Genomic DNA, 26,671 nt, shown 5'->3' with positions numbered 1-26,671 from the left:
CTTTGTTAACACTATGTAGGCCTCATGTCTGCAAAGCACAATACCTGGTCTTATATGGATAGCAAGTATTACATCAACACCAGTAATTATAATTGTCATCATGATAACTTTTATTATGATTGTTATTATTACTAGTTCGGTCTGTTTCCCATCTAAAAACAAAGGACTGTTTCTAGAACTAAAATTCTAAGATTTGAAGCAATGAAATGAAGCCAAGTTCCCTTAATGACATTACTCAATTTATAAATTCATAGCTCTATTATTGGGACAAAACCCCGAAGCAGATGTCTCTGAAATATACTAAGATAACATTTTAGTATCTATTTCTGGAGTTACTCAAGCAAACAGAGAGGGAACAATGGTGGGACCATACTGGGCATATCAGATGGTATCTGCAGTGAAATTTCACCCAGGGATTGCACAGGGTGAGGAGAATGGAAGAATTAGTCGGGCCTATAATGCAGCTACGAGGCCCCCTGGATGGCAGGTGGGTGGAGAGATGCTGAATCAAAGCAAAGACAGGCTGCACAGCAAAAGCCAGCTGTGGATTCCTAGCCGAGAGTGTGGGTGAAGATTAACAACAAGGTCAGTTGACGCTGGACAAGGATGAACACATCAGGCTTGGAAGGGCATTTGGGAACATTTCCTGGGGACACTGTAGGCTGTGGGTGACTATTGTCTATAGGGTGCTGAAGGTTAAACTTATGGGCAAGGGGCCAAGGGCTAAGGATTCCAAAATTGACAGAAGAAATGTTCATGAAATACACCAGGAAGCAGAGGAGGAGAAAAAGAGAATGAGCCAGATGGCACTGAAGGTGAGGTGTGGGAGGGCCCTAGAAGTGGTGGCTCCAAGAGCTGTCTGGGCTCAAAGTCTCCAGGAGACTGAGCAGATTATTGTACCCAGGCCAGACTTCCCTTGAGCTGGTATGAAAAGAGCATAGGCCCCAAGGTGCAGCATCTTCATCTCCAAGCACCTCTGAATTTCCTTACTATATACAATTCTATCTACTACCAAGTAGCTCACACACAGGAATCCAGAATAGCACACTGCACTGAACGTGTCCCATCTACTCAAGTCTGTGATGCCTCTCCTAGAAAGAGAATTCAATTGTAATGAGTTCTGAGGGTAATGGTGGGTGGTACCAAAAACCAAGGCCTTAGAGTATGGCTGACTGGTTTTAAATCCTGCATTTACCCCGTCCTCATTTTTGTTACTTTAATTCATTTATTTAACTTCTCTGAAAATCAGTTTTATTCTCTGTAAAGTAAGAATAATAAGATGACCCACAAAATTGCTGTTAGAATTAGAAATAATGCATTGAAAGTGACTAACACAGTGCCCAGGACACAGGCTTTTTTCTTTCTTTTTTTTTTGAAAAATTAATGGTAGCTTTTATATTTAGCAATAAACAATAAAATAATATTTTCACATGTACATAAGCCTTTTTTTTTTGAGACAGGGTCTCACTCTGTCACCCAGGCTGGAGTGCAGTGTTGCGATCATGGCTCATCTCAACCTCCAACTCCCGGGCTCAGTGATCCTCTCATTTCAACCTCCCGAATAGCTGGGACGACAGGTGCACACCACAACACCTGGTTTATTTTTGTATTTTTTGTAGAGACGGTGCTTCACCATGTTGCCCAGGCTGGTTTCAAACTCCTGGGCTCAAGCATTTCACCTGTCTTTGTTGCCCAAAGTGGAGGGATTACAAGCATGAGCCGCCACGCCCCACCTCATATAAGCCTTATAATTTAACTTTTTACCTGCCTACAAATTGATCATATCCTGAAAACACCTATGATTTCTGGGAGCTCATGAACATTGCCTGAAGACCATATATTCCACTTCTGGTTTTCTGTTGGACAGAAGTACTACAAGCTCTCGTTTTCCTTATTTTGATTATTTCCTTATTTTGACTTCTAAAGTTTCATCTATTTAATGGTAGAAAGGAAAAAAATTAACCATATATTCATACATACATATTTTTAAGCTTTCTTTTTTTTTCTTTTTTTTGAGATGGAGTTTTGCTCTGTTGCCCAGGCTGGAGTGCAGTGGCGTGATCTCGGCTCACTGCAACCTCTGCCTCCCAGGTTCAAGCGATTCTCCTGCCTCAGCCTCCCAAGTAGCTGGGACTACAGGTGCATACCACCATGACTAGCTAATTTTTTTTTTTTGCATTTTTAGTAGAGATGGGGTTTCACCATGTTAGCCAGGATGGTCTCCATTTCCTAACTTCATGATCTGCCTGCCTTGGCCTCCCCAAGTGCTGGGATTACAGGCATGAGCCACCGCACCCAGCCTTTATGCTTTCTTTATAGATATAAAAACGTGCTTATATTTTTTATGGTTTTTTTTTTCAATTTTCATTTTAAATTCAGGAGTACAGGTTTGTTATCTGGGTATTTTGCATGATGCTGAGGTTTGGGATACTACTGATCCCATCATCCAGATAGTGATTATAGTACCCAATAGGTAGTTTTTCAACCCCTACTCCCTTCCTCTCCTTCCCCAGCCAGTAGTCCCCAGTTGTTATTGTTGCCATGTTTGTGTCCATGAGTACCCAACGTTTAGCTCCTACTTAAGAGCAAGAACATAAGTGAGAACATGTGGTATTTGCTTTTCTGTACCTGTGTTAATTTCCTTAGGATAATGGCCTCCAGCTTCATCCATGTTGCTTCAAAAGACATGATTTTGTTCTGTTTTTTGGCTGCATAGTATTCCATGGTGTACATGCACCACATTTTCTTTATCCAGTCCACTGTTGATGGGCACCTAGGTTGATTCTGTGTCTTTGCTATTGTGAGTAGTGCTGTGGTGAACTTAGAAGTGCATACATCTTTTTGGTAGAATGATTTGTTTTCTTTTAGGATATATACCCAGTAATGGGATTGCTGGGTCAAATGGTAGCTCTGTTTTAAGTTGTTTGAGATATCTCCAAACTGCTTTCTGTAGTGGCTGAACTAATTTACATCCCCACCAACACCATATAAACATTCCTTCTTCTCTGCAGCCTCACCGGCATCTATTGTTTTTTGACTTTTTAAAAATTATATTTTAAGTCCTGGTATACATGTGCAAAGCATGCAGGTTTGTTACATAGGTATACATGTGCCATGGTGGTTGGCTGTACCCATGAACCCGTCATCTAGGTTTTAAGCCCTGAATGCATTATGTATTTGTCCTAATGCTTTCCCTCCCCTTGCCCCCCACCCCCCAGTAGGCCCTGGTGTGTGATGTTCCCCTCCCTGTGTCCATGTGTTCTCATTGTTCAACTCCCACTTATGAGTGAGAACATGCAGTGTTTGGTTTTCTTTTCCTGTGTTAGTTTGCTGAAGATGATGGTTTCCAGATTCATCCATGTCCCTGCGAAGGACATAAACTCATTTTTTTATGGCTGCATAGTATTCCGTGGTGTATATGTACAAGGTTTTCTTTATCCCGTCTATCATTGATGGGCATTTGGGTTGGTTCCAAGTCTTTGCTATTGTGAATAGTGCTGCAATAAACGTGAGTGTGTATGTGTCTTTATAGTAGAATGATTTATAATCCTTTGGGTATATACCCAGTAATGGGATTGCTGGGTCAAGTGCTAGCTCTGTTTTAAGTTCTTTGAGAAATCTCCAAACTGCTTTCCATAGCGGCTGAACTAATTTACATTCCCACCAACAGTATATACATGTTCCTTCTTCTCTGCAGCCTCGCCAGCCTCTACTTTTTTTCAACTTTTTAATAATAGGCATTCTGACTGGTATGAGATGATATCTCATTGTGGTTTTGATTTGCATTTCTCTGAAGATTAGTGATGTTGACCTTCCATAGGTTTTAGGAACCAGAAGAAACCTTAAATTTGAAGTCTCCATATAGTTTTTCCTTCTTTCCTCTCCCCCTTATGAAATGATTCACAATATATAATGAAGCCAAACCCCCTTAGGGGCCTGAGAAGCTGTTATGCTTTCATATCCTGACATCTCCTCCCCTAGCTCCCCATTAAACTTTTCCCTGGAATCCACTCCAGAACATGATGTATACATCGATAAACATGTTGGGGTTAAAATTGTTTTATATGCATGCTCCCAAACTCTCCTTTCCTGAGCCTCACTAGAATGGGTTCTAGCTTTGTGAGCTCTTAATTTCTTCCCCTTCCTCAGTTTCAAAGGGGGATCTGCCATTGCCAAATAGATTCTTTACAATTTTGTGGTGTAGAATTATAAGACAAATTGGTGGGGGTAAAAGGATAAAATGTTCTCATGCTAGGGCTGGTAGTGAAAGATTAGGAAGTGGAGATTATTGAAAATTGAAGAGTATGACATATGTGGAGAAGCAGATGAGAGAGGAAGGGGGTGTTGTGAAGAAATCCTTAAAATTTCTTGCAACTCATATGTATTCCAGAAATGCAAGCAAAGACCTTCCATTATTTTGAAATTAATGTTTGATTGCCCGACTTCTTTTTTTTTTTTTTTTTTGAGATGGAGTTTCACTCTTGTTGCTCAGGCTGGAGTGCAATGGCGCGATCTCGGCTCACCGCAACCTCTGCCTTTCAGGTTCAAGCGATTTCTCCTGCCTCAGCTTCCCAAGTAGCTGGGATTACAGGCATGCGCTGCCACACCCAGCTAATTCTGTATTTTTAGTAGAGATGGGGTTTCTCCATGTTGGTCAGGCTGGTCTTGAACTCCCAACCTCAGGTGATCCACCCACCTCAGCCTCCCAAAGTGCTGGGGTTACAGGCATGAGCCACCGTGCCCGGCCTGCTGGACTTTATTGTTATGGCATATATCATTTTGAGACTGAGCCATATGGGTCATAATTTTTCAAATTAGTTGTAATAAGGTTACATAAATTTACGTTGGAATAAGTCACAATTACAATAGCCACTTGGAGAGATGGCTAGATGATAAAATTGCCTACAGAGAAAGGTGTGGATTAGAAAAACAGCTTAGGTCCATGGTTCTCCAATCTTAGGATATATAAGACTTATCTGGGGAGCATTTTAAAATGCAGACTCTTGGACTATATCCCAAGGAGCTTTGATGCCGTTTTTTTTTTTTTTGTTTTGTTTTTTTTTTTGGTAGGAGGTCTAGGAATCTGCATGTTTCATTATCCCCCATATGATTCTTGTGCAAGGAATTTATGAACCCCACTCAGGCTCAGGCCAATAAGAATTCATCATTTCCAAACAGTTCCGTGTGTCAGGGGACTCCTGAAGTTCAACTTTGGAAACGTGAGCTTAAGAGTGTTCCCGGCCAGGCACGGTGGCTCACGCCTGCAATCCCAGCACTTTGGGAGGCCGAGGTGGGCGGATCACGAGGTCAAGAGATTGAGACCATCCTGGCTAACACAGTGAAACCCCGTCTCTACTAAAAATACAAAAAATTACCTGGGCGTGGTGGTGGGCGCCTGTAGTCCCAGCTACTTGGGAGGCTGAGCAGGAGAATGGTGTGAACGCGGGAGGCCAGATTGCACCACTGCACTCCAGCCTGGGCGACAGAGCAAGACTCCATCTCAAAAAAAAAAAAAGAAAGAAAGAAAAAACGACTATTCCCTTGGATCACCCCAAAGGAAACCTTTGGACTTTCTCTATTGCATCCTTCTTAGTCACATTTGCAGGGACATCTCCTCACCTTTGCAGTGATAATTATCCCCCTCTCCAGCCCTTGAAATCCATAGATTAACTGAAAACAATAATTTTTTTTCCTCCTGATTCATAGAATGAGCAGGTACCCTAAACCCTCTCCAACACTAACACAAGCCATTAAATCACATTTGCCAAAGTCATTTCACCAATGCAAATTTCTACAAAATCTTAACAGGAAGATAATGGAACAGAAGAATTGGTTGTAAATTGTAAAGATTAATTTGCCTGAGTGCATGACAGAATACTGAAATGAAAACACAAAATGTTCTGCTTACAGAAGCTTTTCAAAGAGGATGCCCTTTTCTAAGTAGAAAGGTTTGATTAACCAGGTTGTTCATTTAAATACCATACAGTGAAAATATTTTTGTGCATCTCATGGTAAGGGCTCGCCCAGGGCTCTTAAAGCCTGAATTGAAAGATATTAGGACCACCCATGCACTGTACCTAAAAATAAAATATCAAATATTCTAAGGGCAACATTGCTCTATTTAGCCTTTTGCCATTCATCATGCAGGTGACATTGAAAAATGCAGTCACCGAAGTGGAACTTGTAAAGTGAAACTGACCATCATCAAATAAAAGGCTTTTATGGAAACTCTGGAGGATCAACTTAATAACAAGCCAGGCTTGCAGGGAGGATGCTCCTGTGACTCTTTGGTAAATTCACACAATAACTGTCCAGGAGACTGCTGAATTGATTGGTCAACCCTAAAGACCCCGGAGGAAGGCCTGGGAATAAATGTACCTCTGGTTGGATACCATCCATTCAGCTTATTTCATCCACACTTCCAGACCTGTTTCTGAAAAATAATCGTCATGTCCTGCTGAATCTGGAGATATGATACCTCGTTGTCATCTTAAATAAATTTCAACCCTATAATAACATATTTCGCTTGTCTCAGTCATAGCTCTGCTAGGGATTAATAAAGTGAAGTGGCAGTGAGCAGTAGGAAAGGCAAGCAGCGAAAAGGTAAAATCAGTTAGGTTTTGTGTATTTGAACACATTTCTTTTAGGGCACCCGTTCAAATAGACTCCTATCTGTTAGAAGAAATCTTATCTCTTATAAGAAGTATCAAAGTTACTGATGGGGTAAAGAGGTCTAAGTTGTAAAACACAAAAATCTAATACTAACTGTAGTAAAATGACTTTGAAATGTTTTCTTATCACTTTCTGACTGTAAAAGCAAAACATCCACAGTGTAGAAAATAAAAGTATAATAAATTTAGAAAACAATGCTACAGTGATTACCATATTAGCTTCCAACATCTGAAATATTGTGGTAATCTTATTTTTAAAAACTTTTAAAAAGCCAAATAGACTTTGCTTCCCAATTCAGAACTATTGGTTGTTTCTCAGTTGCTTTTCTTATAGGCTTCGTGAAACTATTCACAAAAGCTTGAGACTCAGTCAAACACATAACACTTTACAGACTGATAAATATAAAGCTGTTTATTTCCGGGGAGCAGTGGTTCACTTTATGTCACATCCCGGGTTTGTAAACAGGCCCTGGCATCACAAATACTTCAAAAAGACTACAGCCTGCAGCATGTTTTCTTGTGCTGAATATGCCACCATTAGCATCAGAACTCACATGGGATATAGCGAAGAATGAGTCACATGCCTCCCTAGAGCTGGCCACCTTTCCTAAAACAGTTGAACATTTACGTATGCCAGGTTTGAAGCATATGATTCTAAATAGTGACACAGATTGTTTCTGTTTCAACTGAAAATGTTTTACCAATTGAAAACAGGATAAGGGACACTACCTAAACTTACAGTCCTTAAATAATCTTCTCCAAGATTGATGACTATGACAAAATCTTTATAGAAAAAGAGCCTCATTAATTTCGATTCATACCTACAACTATGCACTTAAATCCTAACCTGGAATTTAGCAGTCCAAAATATCAACCAGTTCCTTTTAAAAGGAATATAAAATTTGTCTGCTTGATATGTTTTTCTTCTATTAAAAATTGGTACTTGGTCTTCAGAAAAGGACAAAATCTGAAGAAATTCAGAAGAAAGGCATTGAAGAAGTTCAGTGGTGAGGATTCAGCCTTCTATCATGGCATTTTATGTTTGTTTCTTTGGCATAAGAAGTAAACATTTTCTCTAAAAAGGTAGTTAATCTCAACTTGATAAAGAATATCTACAAAAACCTGACAGTAAGCCTCATACTTAATGGTAAGAACTAAGAGCTTTCCCGCTAAGATCAGAAACAAGGCAAGGATGTCCCCTCTCATCACTGCTTTTCAACATTTTACTGGAAGTCCTAGCTACTGCATTAAGACAAGAAAAGGATATAAAATTTAAACTGTTAGGGAAGGAGAAAATAAAACTGTCTTTGCAATTAACGTGATACTCAACTTTGGAAAACTCAAAAGAATTGACCAAAAAAACAAAAACGAAAACAAAAACAAAAAACAAACCTCCTAGAACTAATAAGAGATTTTAGCAAAGTTTCAGACACAAAGTTTTTTATACAAAAGTCATCAGTCATCACCTTCCTATATACCAGAAATAAATAAGTGGAGTTAACATATTACCATTTACATTGGCACCCTCAATTGAAATAATTAGGTATAAATCTAACAAAATCTGTACAAAATCTATATGAGGAAAACTATAAAACTCTGATAAAAGAAATCAAATAACTAAATAAAAGGAGAGAGAGTCTATATTCATGGAAAGGGAGACTCAGTATTGTCAAGGTGTCACTTCTTCCCAAATTGATCTGTAGATTCAATGAAATTCAAGTAAAAAACCTAGCAAGTTACTTTGTAAATATTGACAAATTGATTCTAATGTTTATATGGAGACCCAGAATCGCTAATACAATATTGAAGGAGAAGAACAAATTTGGGGGACTGAAACTACCTGACTTCAAAACTTACTGTAAAAGTATAGTAATTGAGACAGTGTGGTATTTCTGAAAGAATAGTTACATCAATCAATATGATGGAATAGAGGGCCAGAAATAGACCCACATATATCTAGTCAACTAATCATTGACAAAGAAACAAAGGCAATACAGTGGAGAAAAGACAGTCTTTTCAACAAATGGTGCTGAACCAATGAAACATCCACGTGCAAAGAAAAGCATCTAGACAAAGACCTTACACCTTTCACAAAAATTTATTCAAAATGAATCAGAGACCTAAATATAAAATGCAAAACTATAAAACTCCTAAAAGATAACTTAGGAGAAAATCTAGATGACGTTGGGTTTGGTAATGATGTTTTTGATACAATGCTAAAGGCATAACTCATGAAAAATAATAAGCTGGAGTTTATCAAAATTAAAAACTTCTGCTCTGAAAAAGACATTGTCAGAGAATGAAAAGACAAGCCACCAACTGGGAGAAAATATTTGCAAAAAAACAGCTGATGAAGGACTGTTATCCAGAATACAAAAAGAACTCCTAAAACTCAACAAGAAGAAGACAATCTGGATTAAGATGGTGGAGAGGGGCAGGACTAGCTTGCAGCTCCTGCTCGGATGGATGGAGCAGTGTGTGGAGACTCACATCATGGACTTTTGCTCCAAGAACTACCACAGGTACATACCAGCAAAGTTGAGAGAATCCACATACCCTTTGAAGGAACTAGATCACCGCTGCAGTCTTCCTGAGATGCTGAAAAGCTGTGCTGGTATCCATGACTGCAAAGCCTGAAGACAGATCACAAGACTCTTTGCAGATACTCCCCATTACCAGCCCGGAGCACAGTGGCTCCACTAGGTGGCTAGACCCAGAAGGGCAAAAACAATTACTACAGTTTGGCTCTTAGGAAGCTCCATTCCTAGGGGAAGGGAGAGAACATCACATCAAGGGAGCATCCCACAGGACAAAAGAATCTGAACAGCAGCCTTGAATCTCAGATCTTCCTTCTGTTATATTCTACCCAAATGAGAAGGAACCAGAAAAACGATTCTAATAGTATGACAAAACGAGACTCCTAGATCATACCAGCTCACCAGCAATGGATTCAAAACAAGACAAAATCTCTGAACTGCAAAATAGAATTCAGAAAGTTGATTATTAAGCTAATCAAGAAAGCACCAGAGGAAGGTGAAGACCAACTTAAAGATACAGGATATGAAAGGAAAAGGAAAATTCTTCAGTGAAATAGATTGCATAAAAAAAAAACAATCACAACTTCTGGAAATCAAGGACCCAATTAGAGAAATGCAAAATACATTAGAAAGTCTCAGCAATAGAATCAAATAAGCAGAAGAAAGAACTTTAGAGCTCAAAGACAAGGCTTTTGAATTAACCCAATCTGTCGAAGACAAAAAAAAAAAGAATTAAAAAAATTGAACAGAACCTCCAAGAAGTTTGGGACTATATTAAATGTCAAAACCTAAGAATAACTGGGTTCCTGGGGAAGAAGAGAAATCTAAAAGTTAGAAAACATATTTGAGGGAATAGTAAAGCGAAACTTCCTCAGCCTTGCTAGAGATTTAGATAACCAAATACAAGAGGCTCAAAGATCACCTGGGAAATTCATCACAAAAAGATCATTGCCTAGGCACATAGTCATCAGGTTATTTAAAGTCAAGACAAATGAAAGAATCTTAAGAGCTGTGAGACAAAATTGTCAGGCAACCTATAAAGGAAAACCTATCAGATTAACAGCAGATTTCTCAGCAGAAACCCTACAAGCTAGAAGGGATTGGGGTCCTATTTTTGGCCTCCTTAAAGAAAGCAATTATCAGCCAAGAATTTTGTATCCAGTGAAACCGAGCTTCATAAATGAAGGAAAGATACAGTCATTAACAGAAAAACAAATGTTGAGAGAATTCTCCAGTACAAAGACAGCACTACAAGAACTGCTAAAAGGAGCTCTAAATCTTGAAACAAATCCTCAAAATAAACCAAAATAGAACCTCCTTAAAGTATAAATCTCACAGGACCTATATAACAATAACACAATGAAAAGAAAAAAAAAAACAGGCTGGGCGTGGTGGCTCATGCCTGTAATCCCAGCACTTTGGGAGGCCAAGGCAGGTGGATCACGAGGTCAGGAGATCGAGACCATCCTGGCTAACATGGTGAAACCTCGTCTGTACTAAAAATACAAAAAATTAGCTGGGCGTGGTGGCATGCACCTGTAGTCCCAGCTACTTGGGAGGCTGAGGCAGGAGAATGGTGTGAACCCAGGAGGCGGAGCTTGCAGTGAGCTGAGATTACACCACTGCTCTCCAGCAAGGGGGACAGAGCGAGACTCTGTCTCAAAAAAAAAAAAAAAACAGACCTTCAGGCAACAAATAGCACAATCAGTAGAATAATACCTCACATCTGAATACTAACGTTGAATATAAATGGCCTAAATGCTCCACTTAAAAGATGCAGAATGGCAGAATAAATAGGACTTCACCAAACAACTATCTGCTGCCTTCAAGAGACTCACCTAACAAATAAGGACTCACATAAACTTAAGGTAAGGGGGTGGAAAAAGACATTCCATGCAAATGGACACCAAAAGCGAGCAGGAGTAGCTGTTCTTATATCAGACAAAGCAAACTTTAAAGTAACAGCAGTTAAAAAACACAAAAGGGAATCTTATATAGTAATAAATGGACTAGTCCAACAGGAAAATATCACAATTCTAAATATATATTCACCTAACACTGGAGTTCCCCAATTTTTTTCTTTTTTTTTGGGATGGAGTCTTGCTCTGTCACCCAGGCTGGAGTGCAATGGCACGATCTCAGCTCACTGCAACATCCGCCTCCTGGGTTCAAACGATTCTCCTGCCTCAGCCTCCTGTGTAGCTGGGATTACAGGCGTCTGCCACCATGCCCTGCTAATTTTTGTATTTTTAGTAGAGACAGGGTTTCACCATGTTGGTCAGTCTGGTCTCAAACTCTTGATCTCAGGTGATCCACCTGCCTCAGCCTCCCAAAGTGCTGGGATTACAGGCCTGAGCCACCATGCCTGGCCTGGAGCTCCCAAATTTATAAACAATTATTACTAGACCTAAGAAATGAAATAGATGGCAACACAATAATAGTGGAAGACTTTAATACTCCACTGATACCACTACACAGGTCATTAAGACAGAAAGTCAGCAAAGAAATAATGGACTTAAACTGTACCCTAGAACAAACGGACTTAACACATATTTACAGAGCATTCTACCCAACACCTACAGAATATACATTCTATTCATCAGCACATGGAACATTCTCCAAGATAGACCATATGGTAGGCCACAAAACAAGTCTCAGTAAATTTGAGAAAATTGAAATTATATCAAATACTCTCTCAGACTGCAGTGGAATAAAATTGGAAATCAACTTCATAAGGAACCCTCAAAACCATGCAAATATATGGAAATTAAATAACCTGCTTCAGAATGATCGTTGGGTCAACAATGAGATTAAGATGGAAATTTAAAAATTCCTTGAACTGAATGATAATAGTGACACAACCTATCAAAACCTCTGTGATACAGCAAAAGTGGTACTATGAAGAAAGTTTATAGCATTAAATGCCTACATCAAAACGTCTGAAAGAGCACAAATAAGGTCACACCTCACAGAACTGGATAAACATGAATAATCTAAACCAAAACCCAGCAGAAGAAAATAAATAATGAAGATCAGAGCAGAACTAAATGAAATTGAAACAAAAAAATACAAAAGATAAATGAAACAGAAAACTGGTTCTTTGAAAAGATAAATAAAACTGACAGGCCATTAACTAGATTAACCAAGAAAAGAAGAGAGAAGATCCAAATAAGCTCAATTAGAAATGAAACAGGAGATGTTACAACCGATACCACAGAAATACAAAAGACCATTCAAGGCTGCTATGAACACCTTTATGTGCATAAAATAGAAAACCTAGAGGAGACGGATAAAGTCCTGGAAATACACAAACCTCCTAGATTAAATCAGGAAGATATTAAATCTATTGACAGACCAATAACAAGCAGCAAGATTGAAATGGTAACAAAAAAATTGCCAACAAAAAAGTCCAGGATTCACAGCTGAATTATATTAGACAGTCAAAAGAGAATTGGTACCAATCCTATTGACACTACTCCAAAAGCTAGAGAAAGAGAATCCTCCCTAAATCCTTCTATTAAGCCAGTATCACCCTAGTACCAAAATCAGGAAGGACATAACAAAAAAAAGAAAACCACAGACCAATAACCCTGATGAACAAAGATGCAAAAACCCTCAATAAAATACTAGCCAACCGAATCCAACAGCATATCAAAAAAATAATCCACCAAGATCAAGTGGGTTTTATATTAGGGATGCAGGGATGGTTTAACATACATAAGTTAATAAATGTAATACACCACATAAACAGAATTAAAAACAAAAATCACATGATCATGTCAATAGACACAGAAGAAGCATTTGACAAAATCTAGCATCCCTTTATGATTAAAACCGTCAGCAAAATTGGCATAAAAGGGACATACCTTAAGGTAATAAAAGTAATCTGTGACAAACCCACAGCCAACATCATACTGAATGGGTAAAAGTTGAAAGCATTTCCCCTGAGAACAAGACAAGATGCCCACTTTCACCACTTCTGTTCAACTTAGTACTGGAAGTCCTACCCAGAACAATAAGACAAGAGAAAGAAAGAAAGGGAATCCAAATCAGTAAAGAGGAAGTCAAATTGTTGCTGTTTGCTGATGATGTGATCATATACCTAGAAAACTCTAAAGACTCCTCCAAAAAGCTCCTAGAACTGATAAATGAATTCAGCAAAAGTTAAGGATACAAAATTAATGTACACAAACCAGTAGCTCTTCTATACACCAACAGTGATCAAGCTGAGAATCAAGTTAAGAACTCAACCCCTTTCACAATAGCTGCAAAAAATTACTTAGGAATATACCTAACCAAGGAGTCGAAAGACCTCTACGAGGAAAACTACAAAACACTGCTGAAAGAAATCATAGATGACACAAACAAATGAAAACACATCCCATACTCATGGATGAGTAGAATCAATATTGTGAAAATGACCATAGTACCAAAAGCAATCTTCAAATTAAATGCAACTCCCATCAAAATACCACCAACATTTTTCACAGAACTAGAAAAAAAATTCTAAAATTCATATGGAACCAAAAAAAGCCTGCATAGCTAAATCAAGACTAAGCAAAAAGAACAAATCTAGAGACATCATATTACCCAACTTCAAATTATACTATAAGGCCATAGTCAACCAAACAGTATGGCACTGGTATAAAAATAGGCACATAGACAAATCAAATAGAATAGAGAACCCAGAAATAAAGCCAAATACTTACAGCCAACTGATCTTTGACAAAGCAAACAAAAACATAAAGTGGGGAAAAGGACACCCTATTCAACAAATGGTGCTGGGATAATTGGCAAGCCACATGTAGAAGAATAAATCTAGATCCTTGTTTCTCACCTTATACAAAAATCAACTCAAGATGGATCAAAGACTTAAATCAAAGATCCGAAACCATAAGTATTCTAGAAGATAACACCAGAAAAACCCTTCTAGACATTGGCTTAGGCAAAGACTTCATGATCAAGAACCCAAAAGCAAATGCAACAAAAACAAAATACATAGGAATCAAACTAAAAAGCTTCTGCACAGCAAAAAGAAATAATCAGCAGAGTTTACAGACAACCCACAGAGTGGGAGAAAATCTCACAATCTGTACATTTGACAAAGGACTAATAGCGAGAATCTACAAAGAACTCAAACAAATCAGCAAGAAAAAAACCAAACAAACCCATCAAAAAGTGGGTTAATAAAAAAGAATGCGTTCATATCCTTTGCAGGGACATGGATGAAGCTGGAAACCATCATTCTCAGCAAACTAACACAGGAACAGAAAACCAAACACCTCATGTTCTCACTCATAAGTGGATATTGAACAATGAGAACACATGGACACAGGGAGGGGCCTGTCACGCAGTAGGGGGCTAGAGGAGGGATAGCATTAGGAGAAATACCTAATGTAGATGATGGGTTGATGGGTGCAGCAAACCACCATGGCACGTGTATACCTGTGTAACAAACCTGCACGTTCTGCACACGTATCCCAGAACTTAAAGTATAATAATAATAAAAAAGTGGGCTAAGGACATGAATAGACAATTCTCAAAAGAAGATATACACATGGCCAACAAGCATATGGAAAAATGTAAATCAAAACCACAATGCAATATCACCTCACTCCTGCAAGAATGGCCATAATCAAAAAATCAAAAAAACAACAAATGTTGGTGTGGATGCAGAGAAAAGGGAACACTTTTACACTGCTGGTGGGAATGTAAACTAGTACAACTACTATATGAAACAGTGTGGAGATTCCTTAAAAACTAAACGTAGACCTACTGTTTGATCCAGCAATCCCACTGCTAGGTATCTACCCAGAGAAAAAGAAGTCATTATATGAAAAAGATACTTGCACATGTGTGTGTATGGCAGCACAATTTGCAAATGCAAAAATATGGAACCAGCCTAAATGCCTGTCAATCAATGAGTGGATAAAGAAAATTATCCATATATATATGTGTGTGTATGTGTATATACACCATGGAATACTACTCAGCCATAAAAAGGAATGAAACAATGGCATTTGCAGCAACCTGGATAAAAGTAGAGACTATTATTCTAAGTGAAGTAACTCAGAAATGGAAAAACCAAACAATGTCTGTTCTCACTCATATGTGGGAGCTAAGCTATGAGGATGCAAAGCCATAAGAATGATACATTGGACTTTGGGGAAAGGGTAGGGGGTGGCGAGGGATAAAAGACTACACATTGGGTACAGTGTTCACTGCTCAGGTGATGGGTGCACCAAAATCTCAGAAATCACCACTAAAAAACGTATTCATGTAACCAAATGCCCCCTGATCCCCAAAAACCTACTGAAATAAAAAAATTGAAAAAAGAAAAACAATCGGATTAAGAAATAAGCCAAATATTTCACCAAAGAAGAAATACAGATGGTAAACAAGCATAGAAAAAGATGCTCAACATCTTATATTATTAGGGAATTTCAAGTTAAAACAAGGAGATACCACTACACACCTATTAGAATGCCCAAAATCCAGAACACTAAAAACACCAAATGCCAGTGAGGATGTCGTGCAACAGAAACTCTCATTCAGTGCTGGTAGAAATGTAAAATGGTTCAACTACTTTGAAAGATAGTTTGGCAGTTTCTTAAAAACTAAACATACTCCTACGTATCATCCAAATCCCCTGGTATTTGTCCAAAGGGGTTAAAAGCTTAAGTCCACAAGAAATCTGCACATAGATATTTATAGCAACTTTATGTATAATTGCCAAAATCTGGAAGCAACCAAAACGTCCTGCAGGAAGTGAATGGATAAATAAACTGAGGTACATCCAGACAATGGAGTATTATTTAGTGCTGAAAAGAAATGAGCTATCAAACCCTGGAAAGACATGGAGGAAATTTAAATGCATATTACTAAGTGAAAGAAGCCAATCTGAAAAAGCTACATACTATATACTACAAACTGTATAATTTTAACCATATGACTTTCTAGAAAGGTAAAGCTATGGAGAACATAAAAAGATTAATGGTTGCCAGGAGTTAGAGAAGACTAAATAGGCACAGCACAGAGGAATTTTAGGATAGCAAAATTACTCTATGCAATACTATAATGGTGGGTACATGGCATTATATATCTAGACTTGCAGAATGTAAAATACAGAGTGGACACTAATGTAAACTATGGACTTTGGGTGATGATGATGTGTCAGTGTAGGTTCAGCAGTTGTAACAAATGTACCATTCTGGTGGGAGATGGAGGAGGCTATGCATGTGTGGGGACAAGGAGTATATAGGAAACCTCTGTACCTTCCATTCAATTTTGCTGTGAGCCTAAAACTACACTAAAAAATAACGCCTATTTACTTAAGGCGCTTAATTGTAAAATTAAAGTCACTTGTGTCTATAAACTTTTTTTAAATGAAACACTAGGGGAAAGTTTTATGCTGAAATCTTATGGATTGATTTAAGTTATACTAAAGGCCCTGCTCACGAATGCTGACTTCTCAAATAAAAAACAATTATTCTTCTTAAATATTTATTTCTCTTTTCACCTTACTTTCCATAGGATGGATTTATTGACTTTTTGGAGTTTATTGCTGCTGTAAATCTAATCGTGCAAGAAAAAATGGAGCAAAAATTAAAATGGTATTTTAAGCTGTATGATGCTGATGGAAATGGTTCTATCGACAAAAATGAACTACTGGACATGTTCATGGTAAGTGAAGTAGTAAAGTATCCTTTTCAGGCCACCATATAGTTAACCCAATTGCCCTTCCTATGGAGTACATAACAGCTGTCTATGGCGTTGGCTATTTTCGGGATATACATTTTGAATTGCTGAAGTAATGTAAGCTTTACTTAACCTATTGATTACTGAATGGGCAACAGCAAATCAGCGTTTTCTTCTTGGTGCAGTCCACCTTGACATTCACAAATTTAACAGAGCATTACGATGAAAAAATGAAACAAATATGATATTGTAAAACAACTTTTCTTTTTTTCTGCCTCAGTGCAGAATGCCTTGTGAGGAATAGCTAAACTATGAGATGGTTTATATATGTTTAACAAGAGACATGGACTAAGAATGAAGGTATGTGAGGACTAATCTTTCTGGGAGCTATACTGAAGTATTTCTAATAGTTGGTTCAGGGATCTCAGATCTTTTCCATATCTAAAGTTCAATAAGTGCCTTTATGAGCCACTATAGCACCACCCCAATGGAGTAGGAGATAGTTATTATCATGGTATGAAACAACAAAAATCCCAGAGTAAAAAAAGTGGTTAAGCAGGACGCTATACCTAAATGAAGAGGTGTAATTAATATTATGAATTCAAGACATTGAATTTGCATCACAGACTCAAAGAGCATTAGAATTAGATGTCTTAGAAATGATCTGGTTCAAATTCTTTGTTTCATAGATGAAGGAGCTGAGTTACAAATAAAATACATAGGAGAAATATTAGCAAAAATGCCAGAAAAAAAGTGAGTAGAACTACATTTATAATTAAACTTCTCAACAAATGTTCAAAGCAGATAAAAATGTAAAGCTAAATAAACAACTGTAGAGTTAACCAACATATGGAAAGAATTCAAGGGTAGGATAATACCAATATTGCTAATGTTTTAATTTCACATAGATCATTCACACAAAAAAATGTGCTAGGATTCACTTGGCAAGCGAACAATTTAGAAATTCTGCCTATACCTTATATATTGCAACACAAAATTAGAAATCAAATATTCTATAGAGAATACCCAACCCCGTGTAAATTTTAAAATGTTCTCTTAAATACTCAGCTTTTTCTAAAAACAATGAACACGTAAATACAGCATACAGATCTTAAGATGCCACCAAAGAATTTCTCGAAACAAGGGTTTTTATTCTGAGATCTAAGAATCAATGGTCTTCAGGAGTCATTTTAGCCCTTAAACTTAAGGGCTAAACTTAGAAAGGGAAAAAAAGAACATAGGAAAATTGAAATAATAAAAGCACAGAACAGAAATTTAAAAATTTAATTATTAATAATATGACAATATTACAAATAATACCATTTGTCTTTAATTAAATTAATCAGTAGTAAAAACAGTAATAGCAAATTCTGGTAAGAGCATGGTAAGGAAGGTACCTTACACACTGCGGAGAGGGGGTAAGTGGAGAAAACATTCCGGGAAATGTGGTGATCTGCGTCAAGAGGCTAAAAGCTGATCTTTGTTTTAGAGTTAGCATTACTTATTTTGAGTCGGGAAAAACAATTATTAAGGATAAAAGTCCTATGATTTACATCACGGAATCTCTTCAGATAGCAAAAAATTTTAAAAAACGTAAAGAGGAAAATGTTTAAATAAATCAATGCAATGGAATATACACTTATTGAGAAACTGGTAGCCTAGGAACATACTTTCTATGTAACGGGCAAGTGAAAAAAATCAGCAAGCTAAATATAAAGTGTATAATCTAAGTTCTCTCTACAAACAATACAGATGCTAAAATGGAATTCAGCCCAGGCATTAAGAGATTACAAGGAAGTACCACAGTATAGGCAGGATCTACAAAGCAGATAGTTACAGCTTAATCTCACTTCAAGGGTATGAAACAGTCAAGAGAAAGGTTTTTAAGGATTTTTGAGGGAAATTTATTTAGTAGGACCCCCCAAGTCAATAACATGGGGATGTTAGGAAACCATTGAGATGTGGTTATATCCTGCAATTTGAGGACCACAACAGTGAGTGTCTGGGTCATGAGTGAGAAGTCTAAAGAAGCAAACAGTGGCAGCAAGAGTGCACATATTGGAAGTATCTGCCTTCCTAGAATTTGTTGGGACAAAGAATGCTAGGGTGTTTTCCACAGATCAGGTATGGAACACTGAGAGGAAGCTGGCATAGAGCTGTGTTAGAACTTATCCTGCAGGGCCACTGGAAGAGGTGAAGAAAACTCAAAGCTGCAGGTAGACCTAGAGCACTGTCTATTCAGGGGACATTTCACAAGGTCTGGATTCGTTTTGGTGTGTTGGAGAGTAGAAAATGCGTAGTGCTATTGCCGTCTATTGCTTAGACACCAGGGATGCTGCGAAGTATTCAACAGTGCACAGGACAGCCCTGAACAAGAAAGAATTGCCTAGTCTGAAAATGGCAATCAAGCGGATTTTAAGAGATTTTTTTATTTTTTTGAGACGGAGTCTCACTCTGTCACCCAGGCTGGAGTGCAATGGCACGATCTCGGCTCACTGCAACCTCCACCTCCCGGGTTCAAGCGATTCTCCTGCCTCAGCCTCCTGAGTAGCTGGGATTACAGGCGCCCGCCACCATGCCTAGCTAATTTTTGTATTTTTAGTAGAAACTGGGTTTCACCATATTGGCCAGGCTGGTCTATGAACTCCTGACCTCATGATCCGCCCACCTCAGCCTCCCAAAGTGCTGGGATTACAGGTGTGAATCACCACGCCTGGCCACAGATTTTATGAATTTCTAAGTGGGAAAGGTCCAGCTGGAATCAAGATGTATGACTCATGCCTACAGAATTGCAGGAGAGAGAGTCTACACCTGCCAGGCCAGGGAGCACTGAAATGAGCTAACCAGGACAGTACTTGCCGAGTGAGAACTCTCCTGCTTCCCTTTCTCTCCTGCATCCTCCTGCTCCCACATAGGGAGTGCTCAGAGACTGCCATTAGGAAACCAGGGAAGAAAGAGTGCATATAGTAAATGAGGAAGGAAAGAAGAAGAAGAAAAAAAACTTCTTGCCTATCCCCCGATCCTGCTGCTTCTATTAAAAAAAAGGAAAACAGAGCAAGCTGATGACTCCCTCCAAAAATATTATCCCCTCAGTGCTCCTCCACTTTCCAATCAGTATTTCACTTTCACTTATATGACCTGAAAACTGGTGATGAACAAATCAAGATCTCACAATTTTTTGTTATGACTTTTTATGTGGGCTAATATCACTTCAGAATGTGGGGATACTGGACACCTGGCCACATTTTCTAGGCTTTTGAAGCCTCTAACCAAACACTGAGAAATCCTTAAAATTTTCTTCAAATGTGATGCTATATGTATGTAACTGTTACTTTAAATATTGTCCTATATTTAACCATAAGATCCATGAGACCTAAACTTGCTAAAGCCAAGACTGGTGTTTTACCATCATTTATTATGATTAATCCTGGAACTCAAGGTTCGTAATGCTTGGGAAGCAGCAAGAGAGAGAGTCATATTTATGATTCTGTCCTCTAATTGAAATATGTTGCTAGAAGTTTTTCTAAAGATTCCTTCATGTTCAATCAAGACAGTTATGTTCAAATTCCCAAATGAATAATCCTCTTTCATTTTATCATGAAGTTCTATGTCAAGTCTGGGTCATTTAATTTAATCACCTTGGAGGTAGAGGAGGTTGGCTACATCTTCCCTCTAGGAAGGCTGGAAATGTCATTTGCCCCCTGGGCCCTGACAGTATGTGGGAGAAATTCAGCACCCTTCTAAGGTGTGTATATCTGTCTCCTCAGTCAATCATTCCACAAAAGGGCACAAAGAACCAGGGGTGCCAGCGGTGGAAGCTGGAGAGGAAGCTTGAGACTCTTACAGCATTGTGGTCATCCTTTACTTTCATCCATAAGACCCAAATGAATCTGTCTGAAATTGAGATCAATGTCTGTTTTCTGGGTCTGGAATTCTTATGACCATGACTACTACAATATTTTCTCCAATGGGCTCATTGCATCTGTTGTGATCTAATATGTTGAATGGATCCTTGTATGCTGTATAAAATAGGACTTCAGTCTCTATTCAGTTCGTTTAATTTCCAAGTCTTATTACCCAGAACTGACATACAATCTTTTCTTTTTATTTACTTTTAACAACTGGTACAGGTTGGATAGCAACTGGCAACACATCCCCAAATTCTGTCACATTGGAGCAGAAATGTTGCAAATTGTATTTGCTTCCAGAAAAGCTGACCTCTTTCATTTAATGTCTTTTTGCAGGCGGTACAAGCCCTCAATGGCCAGCAAACTCTGAGTCCTGAAGAATTCATCAACTTGGTGTTCCATAAGATCGATATAAACAATGATGGTAATGGAGCTTCTCTCTACTGGATCACTTTTCCTACAAAGTAGGAGATGGTGGTAGTGGGAAGTGTCATTTAGACAAAAGCAGGAACCATTCAAGGGAACCCTAGTTGTGACTTGGGCTTCATAATGGGACCAATCCAATGTTCTCAGTATGATTCAATTGAGTAAATATTTATTGACCATATTTATTTCCAATGTGTGGTGCTTGACATGTTGGGATATATAACGAGTAAAGATGAGACGAGCAAATAAATCAGAAAAATATAGGATGAAGTACCTTCTGCTGTTTGCTCTGAGACACATTCTATTAATCAGTTCCTCTCCACTGGAGAGGAAAACTCTCCAGTAATAGAAAACTTGAGCTTATAAATAAACTCAAGTTTTCCCTACTGTAGAAAACTTTCCTTCATTTATGCTATCTTCTACTATCAGACTTTTTTCTTACTTTGGACTAAACATTTCTGGAGAAGAGTCCACACTTGCCTCCATTTCTGCTTTTTCTACCTTTTCTATCTACATTTCTGCTCTTTCTGATTATTTCTCCATCTGCTCTTTCTACTCTGTAATCTGGGTTCCTGTTTAGCTCAGAGGAGGTACCGTTCTTCTTCAGAGGTAGGAAAGAGTGAAGAGAGAAGACACAGACAGCCAAAGAGAAATGAGTGCTTCTACCATATAGCTTTGATATCAGCAAACAGGTAGGTGAGCATAATGACTTGAGATTGAGGCAGAAGATCTAGGAATGGTCCTTGAAAAACAGAAAATTTGACATTGTTAAAAATATAAGATATAGTAAAAGGTTTAAAAAAATGGATAAGAGGCATTGGCATGCCAATCACAGTTGTCATCATTCCAAAACTCCTTCCAAAGTCATCAACCTGCCCACCATGCATCACTTCTTGTGGTAGACATGAGAGGGCAGTAGAGACGCATGTTCCCGTGTTGAGTGTGGCAGGTTGTACTAGTAAAATGTGGCAGCTCAGCATGGCAGGATGGGATGGTGGGGCCGGGAGGAAGCTCAAATGCAGCCACTGCTGCAAGAAAGCCAAACTACTGGACAAGAGTATACCGCTCAAGAAAGCAATTTGAAGATGCATCAGTCGCATCAATCTTCTTCTCTTAAGGACTTCAGTGTAGATCTGCCTCTCCTGAATCTCAATTCAGTATGCTCACTTACTAGTATACTGGCATCAAATAATGAAACATGCCAGTACATGTGAAAGCTTGTAAGAAACAGAGTCAGACTACCCAGAGTAGATAAGGAGGCTAAGTGCAGCTAGGAAAGGACCAGAGAAATGGAGGGTGGAGGGTCTGATGAGGACAATGAAGACTTTATTTGGAATATGCAACTGAAAATGGTGGTCATCGAACTGGAGAAATGCTGTAGATTTTATTCCGTTTCACTTTGTTTTTAATCTTGGAGGTGCTGCAAGATGGCAGGGATTGGAGTAGAGTAAATCATCCATTTCAGCCTGGGGCTGAAAGCATTGATGTAGAAGAATGAGTACTCTGGAAGTAGACGGGACATCACAAAGTTTTAAGACTTGGTTTATACAGTGACTTTCAAAAGGGCAGATCAAGAATGTTTGATAATATCCATGAACACTGCTTCTAGTGCTAGGAGTGCGGGGAATAGGAAAGTGACCTTCCTCAGAGAAGTACGAAGATTTTGGCATTCTTAGGAAAAAACTAAGATTCTATTAGTTTGAGGACACAGATAATGTATTCCAGAAAACATGAATATGATTCAGGACTTTTTGTTTACTATCCAAGAAGATTCCCCAAGGGCAAAGTATAAGGAATAGATAAAATGGGGACTGTGATTAGAAAGGAACTTGAAATAGAAAGGGCTGTGTTAAAAGAGATGTGAATTCAGAAAAGAGAAATTGCGCCTGGGCAATAGCTGAGGCTACCTGAAGTTAGAGAGATGAGCTCTTTGACCTACAAGAATAAGTCAACGACAGAAAAAAGGGGATGAATTATGGTTTCTAGAATAGTTTATAAAACTAAATACACTAATTGTTTCCTCTTATAAAAACTGGTATTATTATTATTATTATTATTATTTAAGATTGAGTCTCTCTCTGTCGCCCAGACTGGAGTGCAGTGGTGCGGTCTCGGCTCGCTCTGTCACCCAGACTGGAGTGCAGTGGTGTGGTCTCGGCTCACTGCAACCTCCGCTTCCTGGGTTCAAGCAATTCTTCTGCCTCAGCGTCCCAAGTAGCTTGGACTACAGGCTCCCCACACCATGCCCGGCTAATTTTTGTATTTTTTAGTAGAGACGGGGTTTCACCATATTGGCCAGGCTGGTCTTGAACTCCTGACCTTGTGATCCACCCGCCTCAGCCTCCCAAAGTGCTGGGATTACAGGCGTGAGCCACTGTGCCCAGCCCCAAAAACTTGTATTTTAAGTAAAAAAAAGATACATCCACATCCATATACACTTTGGAGTAACTATGAATCACTTTTTTTTAGCAAATGCATATGCAGAACTAAAACTGATAGAACTTGCTTTTGTATAAAAATTATTGACAGCTGTTACATCATTTCATCAAGAGACAGCCGGATCATTCCATACATCAAGAAAAAGATGCTAACAGATGTGCTGGTGGACAGAGACAGCCCAGTGTAACCTAAGACAAGGAAGAAAAAGCGATGAAGACCTAAAAGGTTGATATTTGCAGAAGTACAAAAGTATTTGGCCAGTATTTGACAGAGAAGAATAATATGAAGTGCTTCATTTACAAATAAAGGGAGAGTTAGCACCACAGAGGAGAATGTGTATTCACATTTGTGAAAGCTCAACTCTGTATACCTCAAATATAATTTTTTATTGTTCATTATCATTGTTATCAAAACATCAGCATTGATAGAAATAGAGATGCTCAATTAAGTATGCCAAAATGCTGTTGACTATACACCGACACACATATATATATATATATATATATATTTTATTTCTCAAAATAAAAGCAAGCACATCATTATGCCGATAATCTAATGAATATTGAAACCAAAGGTAAAGATGATCACAGCACACAAAGATACAACTAAAAAGACTTTAGGTACATATACGAAAATCCCAATTTGAATGTTAATTGTTTGCAAAAGAATGGTCAACATCACATCTGTTGTGACAGAAAAATGCACAACAGTTGTGAAATAGTCTAAACATAATTCGCATAATAGCAAATCAAAGTTAGAAGGTTAAGCAAAATAAAGGTACAGGATTAATGCTAGATTTATAACAAGATGAAGAGCTATGAGCTCCATGAAGGCAAGAACCATTTCTGTTTGGTGTACTTTGATATTTCCTATGCTGGCACATAGTAGGTGCTCTATAAATAACTGTGAAATGGAAGAGTGTCTGCTAAGAAGATGTCATATAAGAAATAAAGAAAAGATTAAATCAAGAAACAATATGAAATTCTATAGGAAGAAATGTATCTAGAATTTTTTTTTTGGAAATTAACAAATATATGCATATATGTTAAAAACTTCCTAAAATATAAACCTGGATCAGTTAGCAGGAGTTAATTACCTTTGGGAAATCAGACCAGGTGCCAGAAAGAGGTTTAAGGGGAATTTTTTTCTTTTCATTACATCTTTCTGTATTGTTCAATATTTTAATCATGAGGACATATTATTGTTATAATTTAACAAATTAGTTTTATTTTTATATTATGAACAAAAGCATCAGGAAAGAGAGCTTGAAGAGACAGAGGCAGAAAATTGAAGCTAAACATTCAGTATTACTGAAAAATGAAAACAGAGAAGACAACAAGACAAGTCAGGAAAAATGATTAAGTGTGGAATTCTGCAGGCTTTACCACCAGAAGAATAGCAATCCATAGTCTACCATGCTCTATTTAGGCATCATTCTTGACATGATTTAGGGAGATTTATAGATGTTCACAACATCAAGTGCAGAAAGTGCCTCGGTAAGTCTCACACAGAGCCAAATAAGGCACAGGGATAAGGGAGACTTAAGTGGCTCATAATAACAAATGGTGAAGGTGAAAAGAGGCAAAGAGGAAATGAAAAGGGTGATTATTATTATTATTGAGACGGAGTCTTTCTCTGTCACCAGGCTGGAGTGCAATGGCACTACTCGGCTCACGGCAACCTCCGCCTCCTGGGTTCAAGTGATTCTCCTGCCTCAGCCTCCCGAGTAGCTGGGATTACAGGCGCCTGCCACCACACCCGGCTAATTTTTGTATTTTTAGTAGAAACGGGGTTTCACCATATTGGCCAGGCTAGTCTCAATCTCCTGACCTCAGGCAATCCACCCGCCTCGGCCTCCCGAAGTGCAGGGATTACAGGCATGTGCCACCGTGCCCGGCCAAAAAGGGTGATTATTGAGCAGATATTTTGGGTAAAAAAAACATAGGCAAGACATAAATTAATGTTATTGATTAACTAACAAGAAAGACCAGTGCTTTAGACTGGAACATTGTGAAAAGCCACGAGGGTCACATTGAATCAAACTGGGAAACTGAGAATTACCAGGAGATAAGAGGGAACTGAGTTTCCACGGAGAGGAAAAGAAACTACTGCATGCTAAAGCTCTGCTATAAAATGTCGCTAAACGCTTCTAGTGCCACCTTGCTAATAAACACAATTCTGTGTCATTCAAAATCTTCCCCAGCATCCTCCCTTGAAAACTTGGTTATTCTCATCTCCTGAATCTTCTCCACCCTATCTTTGCTACTGTTCCAGCCCTAGCTCAATATTTTATGAAGTTATAATGAAAAGAAATTAAAATTTAAAAAAATCCTCTACACAGGCTGATTTCTTTTAAAACCAGGATGACTTCTTTAGACCAGAAATGCTAATGTAGGAATGCACAGTAAATTCTGCTTTTTTGGGGGGAGGTGGGGGTGAGGGAGAATGTTTTGTTTTGTTATAAAAGATTATTTAAGATGTAAATGGGAAGAAATGCATGATTTAGGAATATCAACAGGTAACCGGATTGCAAAAACAGGACTAAGTAAAATATTCCTGGGTAGCTATTCTATTACTAATGAAACTCCTGAAATTGGTAGTGAGTGCTGAAAGAGCACCAGTGATACTGACCTTCAGGGTCCCCAGACGTACAGAATGCACCCACCAATACAACAAGTAGCCCTAAATAACGTAGATTCCAATTATATATGTTTCAACTTATAAAAATAAAATCGTGAAGTTTCCGAATAATGTCTTACGAAAATTGAGATGTGTCGGCCAGGTGCAGTGGCTCACGCCTGTAATCCCAGCACTTTGAGAGGCCGAGGTGGGCGGATCACGAGGTCAGGAGATGGAGACCAGCCTGGCTAACATGGTGAAACCCCTGTCTCTACCAAAAATTAGAAAATACTAGCTGGGCGTAGTGGCGGGTGCCTGTAGTCCCAGCTACTCGGGAGGCTGAGGCAGGAGAATGGTGTGAACCCGGGAGGCG

At 38.5% G+C, this 26,671-nt stretch overlaps 1 protein-coding gene across 2 annotated transcripts in view; it reads left to right on the top strand.

Annotated features, from left to right (window-relative positions):
• The window catches only part of GUCA1C (guanylate cyclase activator 1C), a 50,868-nt gene that overhangs the window by 21,224 nt on the left and 2,973 nt on the right, over window positions 1-26,671 (top strand). Inside the window, exons 2-3 of one of the 2 annotated variants that reach the window (XM_055259778.1) lie at window positions 16,742-16,891; window positions 21,151-21,238. In XM_055259778.1, coding sequence (XP_055115753.1) covers window positions 16,742-16,891; window positions 21,151-21,238 — 238 coding nt within the window. Of the gene's footprint in view, window positions 1-16,741; window positions 16,892-21,150; window positions 21,279-26,671 lie in introns of both variants that reach the window. The other variant, XM_055259779.1, reaches the window with a different exon arrangement.

This window comes from Symphalangus syndactylus, chromosome 21 (genome assembly GCF_028878055.3).
Source record: "Symphalangus syndactylus isolate Jambi chromosome 21, NHGRI_mSymSyn1-v2.1_pri, whole genome shotgun sequence".
NCBI lineage: Eukaryota > Metazoa > Chordata > Mammalia > Primates > Hylobatidae > Symphalangus > Symphalangus syndactylus.
Note: the sequence above shows the minus strand (reverse complement) of the source record. Positions and strands in the feature narration are given on the sequence as shown.